General features: G+C 40.8%; 1 protein-coding gene across 1 annotated transcript; it reads left to right on the top strand.

The window, feature by feature from the left end:
- Positions 1-2,721: 2,721 nt before the first annotated feature.
- Positions 2,722-5,322, top strand: chchd10 (coiled-coil-helix-coiled-coil-helix domain containing 10). The gene is made up of 4 exons (XM_006640255.3): positions 2,722-2,886; positions 3,603-3,828; positions 4,254-4,398; positions 5,092-5,322. Exons 1-4 carry the CDS (start codon positions 2,846-2,848, stop codon positions 5,109-5,111), a joined length of 432 nt encoding a protein of 143 aa, XP_006640318.2. The 5' UTR covers positions 2,722-2,845; the 3' UTR covers positions 5,112-5,322.
- Positions 5,323-6,000: the final 678 nt, after the last annotated feature.

The raw sequence follows: 6,000 nt of genomic DNA, 5'->3' as shown, positions 1-6,000 counted from the left end.
CAGACTTCCTGTGGAAGAGTCTGTGTTTTGGAACTACCTGCCTTTGGGCAAAGAGCAGAACAATGCGAGGCTGGAAAAAACAACAACAGAAACCTGACGAATTGGGTTTTCCATTATTCCTTAGAATAAAAGAGGAGTATCTGAGGAACTCCCAGAGGCACTTTATAATTAATCTCCGTATCGTGTTTCTGAGTAATGTTGGTTGTTGCAGTTGTTTTGGATTTAAAAAAATCTACAAAAATGGGTCCAAATCCCATCAAATATCATAATTTACCAGGTGAAGACTGACAAAGGCTGTTGAATCAAACTAAAATTAACAATGTTTTTGTAAGATTAGGAGTACATTGTGGAATCATGGCGGATTCTGTGTCAAATGGAGGAATAGAATTTTCAAGGAAATCTGGTTTTGTTGTTAAATCTGATATAATCTTACATAATATCTGAAAATGTTTTGTAAAATATGTCACAAGTGAACTTATTTTATTAATAATAATAATAACTGAAGTAAAAGTTAAAGAAAGTATGCACTTGGTATGTATGTTAAGCAAACTATGCGAAATAAAAAAAACTGTCTGATTAGATTAAAAACACAAACATTGATTGATGGAAACTCCCAAGTTTTGGACACTTTACTAAATAAGAAAATTCAAAACGCTTCAACAAGCGAATATAATGTCATGAGTTAGAAAAAAACGTTCACTGATTTTGGATGTTGAAAGGGTCTCAGAGAATTTGCAATACAAACATGGTTATATCTGTTTCACAAGCACTGATAAACTGGTGCTGATGGAAACAATCTTGAAAAAACATGGTGCTTGTGAGTCTGTGTGTTTTCTCAGAGAGCTTCAGTATTTACCCACCTTCCAAAGACATGGAGGAGACTTCTAGTGGACTAATTTAAAGGGTTTAGTATACTGTCCCTATAATCTCAAAAACTGGGCACCCCATCTCATTGCTCTGCCCTGTGAAGACTGCCTCATGTTCCCCTTGCCCAAAACCTAGAATTGGGTTTGTGCTGCGTAGATAAATATAACAAAACGTTTCAGTTTCCCATTACACAGCTTTTGTATCTCTCTCTTATCCCCAATTAAATCACCTCTCTGGAGATCCCAGAGGGGTGACCCTCCATGTCACACACATGCCAACAGTGAGATTTAATCCTAGGGATCATTGAGCTGATTGTTTGGCCTGTTGCTGGCAATTCATTTTGTATGTAGTCCTCATAAAACAGAGGAAGGGATGTTAGATTTATTTGCTTTGAGACGCAAGCAACCCCTTCTTTGTCTTGAGTAGACAGTACTGATGCTAGAGTTACAGTGCCACGATGTTTTCAATTGACCCTTAAATACTTAATTGGATCAACTATTCATGTTCATTTGAACCATTTAAAAGTCCACATAAGGTTCTGGTGACTTAAAAGACCTGTCAGCTCCGTTAGGTTGTGACCCTGCAGAAGCAGAGATTTGCTGACAAACATGCCAGTGAAATGTCCTGGCTGAGAAAGTCAAATCAACAGCTGTTAGTCGGCCTCAACTCCAGAAATAGTTGTGTTTTTTTTTGTCTATTATGTTTTTCCTTTTCAAGTAAACACTGCACATCTGCCAATCTAAAAAAAAAACCTTTTATTCACTATGACCTTCTTTTTATTTTTGACAGATAAGGAAGAAACTGTTTTGGCTTGGTTTCGTTTTTCAGGTCCACAGACATATCATGTCAGAGACAAGAGCACATCACAGGAGTTTCCTCACTAACGATGAATCATTCCATAGCTTGAACAGACCTACAGTATTTTGCGACAAGAGGTTAACTCTTTAAATCTTCTCAAGATTTCTTTGTTCGTGATTACTTGCGTGTTTTCCAAATTCTCTTGGGTTCATACGGTGCTTTCATTGTCTGTGGAAAGTCCGCAAAACATCTGGGGCGCTTCGTTTTTTATCACCACTTTTAGCTTCAGGTTTGCTGGATGAAAAATAAGCAGTTCCTGCGACTTTGGTGGTTTCTGAGCGCCACCATGTGGTGAAACAACATCAAGAGCCGAACACTATTTGAATTTAATTTCACCCCTATTTCCAGAGCAAAATTGTAAAACCGTCAGTATGTCTATTAAGTGATGTTTACTGCCATGTTTGCAAAAAAAACAACAAAAGAAAGAAGAAAACTAATAAATCTGTACAACTTCAGCTATCAAAATTCAATTTTTAAATTGCTTTCATGTTCATTTTACTTAAAATTTAGGACACTGATTCTGATTAAAAATAATAGAAGAAGAGATGAGCTCTCTTGTACATTTGAAATTAAAATATAATTGTCAGTAAGCGTAATCTGCATATTTTTGCGTAACGCTTTAATTGCTTTCCATGAATATCAGGGTGACTGGATTTGGTTTAAGCCGGACGCTCCCATGTGATTTTATTCTCGTTTCGCTAATCGTGTCATATGTCAGTCTAATCACATTCATTTGGCAAGTCAGGTTGGCTAAGCCTAGAAAGCCAAGCATTCTAGAAACTTCTGGAAAGTTTTGCAACAATCCCACAACCAAACCAAATTTGCACACCCAGACCAAACTTGACTGCTAAGCGGAGTCGGGTTCTGACTCAATAGAGGCCGACACGACTCGAATAATTGTAAAAAATAAAAAATAAAAATCAAAACCAGAAGGAGCATGCGAGGACTGTACTTCACAGCTGGGCTCATTGCGCGCCTGCGCAACAGAAGCGTCTTCACAAGGTCACGCACACACGTGTGGGCGCAGAAAGCCATTTAAACCAAGTGCATGTACAGCGCGCTGGGATACTGACTCGACTGCAGCTCCTATAGTGACGATCTGTAAAACAAGCAGCTAAAAATGGCCAGAGGAAGCCGTAGCAGACCCTCGCCTGTAGCTAGGTAAAGTATTTTTTTGTAATTGCTACATGCAAAATAGTTTAATATTGATAGAACAACGCACGTACTGACTGTGACGCAGAACATACTGTAGATGTCAAATGAGGGGTAACATCCAATATTAAGGGGAGTATTATTTGTCGATTAGTGCACCTTAAAGGTACTAATGTCTATAATGTCTTGTGTCCACCGAAAATTTGTGTATCTCCCATCTCCTTTTCACTAAACATTATAACTAAACGAAGGTCACTGTGTGGATCATGACACATTTACGCGTTACTTGCAGCTCCTGAGTCCTGTAACTTTCAGTCAAGGGCGTCCTGAGTTCAGTACTGTATGTTGCGTAACACAATTCCAATAAAGAACTGGGATATGTCTTGTTTTCATGATTTTGAACATCTAGCCTACTCTTTCAAGATTGGGTCCCTCTAGATTTATTTACACCTGATGTTTCGTAACACGGAAATTCGACGCAAACTGTGTTTGAACACGTTATACCCGGCGTTTCAAGGAAGGGTATGTCCAATTCAGATTATCACCTCTTTACGCATAGATGCACCTGCGTTTAATTATTCTCGTGTGTAACACACGCATAAAGTTCTTGCTTATTTTCTGTTTTACTGCAGTTTTGTATGATGTTTAGCCGGGCTGTCGGGTTTGACGGAGTTTTCCCGGTGTAGATAACCTGCACTGTGCTGGGGCTGTTGGGTCTTTTGCAGCCACCCCGCTCCCTCTCATGCCTCGCCAGCAATGGCGGCACCGCCTGCAGCCCTGGCTACTGCCCCAGCCCAGCCGAAGCAGCCCGGTCTCATGGCGCAGATGGCCACGACCGCAGCCGGGGTGGCGGTGGGGTCGGCGGTGGGACACGTTGTCGGCAGTGCCCTGACCGGAGCCTTCAGCGGCAGCGGCGGCGCGGAGCCGGCGAAACCCGCCAGCGCCCATCAGGTGGGACAACCTGTCCGTCCCAGGTGGGGCAGAGCCCATCCGTGGGCAGGCTAACGGGGACAAACCCCGCTGTTTCTGGGCAGAACTACTAATTGGCTTCCGTGAAAGTTACTGCACATGTCAAGAGGATGTCATGTTTTCAGGCTCTACGTTTAGCCCATTTAAGAAGGCAGCGCTGTAGCGTTCCATTTGTTAGACAAAATAAGGTGAGGGTTTCTCCAGAGTCGCAGTATGGATGCTCATGTCTGGATAAGTCTGGATTCTAAACTCCTTGGCTTTATCCTCTGTTAAGCGTTTCTGTATTTTTACCTTGATTTTGCATGTGCTTGCTTGCAGACGTACGTTCGTCTTTGATTTCCTTGAATGTGGCCAGGAGCCGATGGGTCAGCGGCTGGTAACCGTGTGCTTTCCTTGTGTCCCCCCAGGAGCCCCCGAGAAGCTCCTCCGTGCAGCAGCCGGGCCCCTGCCACTTCGAGGTGAAGCAGTTCCTGGAGTGCGCCACCACGCAGTCGGACCTCACGCTCTGCGAGGGCTTCAGCGAGGCCCTCAAGCAGTGCAAGTTTTCACACGGTGAGCCCAACAACCCCCTCGCCTCTGACCGACCTGCGCCCCCTTCTCAACACAACGAGGCTGTGTTGCCTTGGGGTTTAACGACATACCCGACTTTTAAGAGTGGTGACATCTCCCTTCTTAACATGGGATGAGTATGAAATTGTGGTGTGTATGCGATGCAGAAGTAAATATTGGATTTTTTTTTATTTTTATTTTACATTAGATAACATTTCACGGCAGCCCCCCTGTTTATTTCGGTCCATTTTACTTTCAGTGAATATAAAAAAAAATAAATGAGAGGAGTTCTCTTGGCTCAGCTAGCTCCTTGGTTGTCTGGAGGGTGATCCAAGGATCTTATCTAGCCTCCTTCTTAAAAAAAAAAAAGGCCAGGTTATTGGCATCAGTGGTGTGTCTGGGTAACTTGTTCCAGACACCCACAACTCTTTGTGTGAAGAAGACTCTTGTTCTCAGTGTTACATATGCTTACTGGTTGGTTCTACTGGTTTTGCTGTTGAGCCAGAAGTAGTCCACAGTGTTAGTTTTGTCGGTGGCTTTGAAGATTTCAAAATTCTTCATTGAAGTTTTCTTGTAATCTTCAGTGTTCTTTAACAATAACACCTTTGTTTGCGGAAGAAATATTTGTGCAACTTGCTATTTATTGACAGTATAATTGTTATAATGTAAATAATCATGGTCTTATTCTCATTGTAGGTGTATCATCACTGGTTTGACTGAAGGATTTTTGAAGCCATTCCTTGCAGAATTAAAATAAATGATAACATGTTCAGTCAATACTTCTGTGGTTGTACCTGACTCGCCATCAACACTATTTGTCAATAAGGGGATTATCTCATTGCTGTATCAACCCCTTTATTTGTTTTTCTTGTGCAAAATGTAAATTATCAGGATTTACGGTAAAATAAATAATTTTAACTTTTAAAATGTTTTGGAAACATGTCCATATCTTTTGCTGCCAGCAGTCAAATGTAATATTCTGAAATATTTATTTTGAAAAAAGTAACTGTTGAAAGGCATGAGTCTTTAAACCAGAAACAAACAATGTATATAAACCAAGATATTACTGTAAAACAAATCTAGCCCTAATTTGATGACAACAGAGACACAACACATGATGTGACTCACTATTAACCAGTTTCATGAATTATATCCTACACCTTGTTAAACGCAACCCTAGGAATGTGTTGCATGACCACAGGAAGTTGTTTTGGGAATCGCTATGCTAAAATTAATTGGGATGCAACACTGCCATACATTAAATGTGTACATTGTGTGATTAATAAGGAACCTGTTTTTCAAGTGTGGTATTTGGTTATTTTAATAGAGTTCTATATTGGATTGAATACCATGCATTTCCACTTTATGTGATGACCGTACCAATCAATGTGAAAAAAAACACCCCTATCCTTTAAGTCATGCATAACTGGATCAGTGGGTTTCTTCTTTAAAGATCTACATAATTTATACAGAACTTTCCATCCAAAAGGTTTGCAGAGCATTTTTCATAGAGTAGAGGATGTGACCAACTTCACCCAGCTCTTGGGAGCAGAAAAAAAGATAAAAGCATAGTTTAGAAACAAAACATCTTACTTCCAACATTCC

The sequence above is a fragment of the Lepisosteus oculatus genome, chromosome 22 (assembly GCF_040954835.1).
Source record: "Lepisosteus oculatus isolate fLepOcu1 chromosome 22, fLepOcu1.hap2, whole genome shotgun sequence".
Classification (NCBI taxonomy): domain Eukaryota; kingdom Metazoa; phylum Chordata; class Actinopteri; order Semionotiformes; family Lepisosteidae; genus Lepisosteus; species Lepisosteus oculatus.
The sequence above is the reverse complement of the archived record's forward strand: the minus strand, read 5'-3'. Positions and strand labels throughout refer to the sequence as shown.

Excerpts from the sequence above, each read along its gene's own strand:
- chchd10 (XM_006640255.3), top strand. The coding sequence starts at position 2,846 with ATGGCCAGAGGAAGCCGTAGCAGACCCTCGCCTGTAGCTAG. Across the intron at positions 2,887-3,602 it reads AGACCCTCGCCTGTAGCTAG|CCACCCCGCTCCCTCTCATG; the intron begins GTAAAGTATTTT and ends GGTCTTTTGCAG. Across the intron at positions 4,399-5,091 it reads GCAGTGCAAGTTTTCACACG|GTGTATCATCACTGGTTTGA; the intron begins GTGAGCCCAACA and ends TTCTCATTGTAG.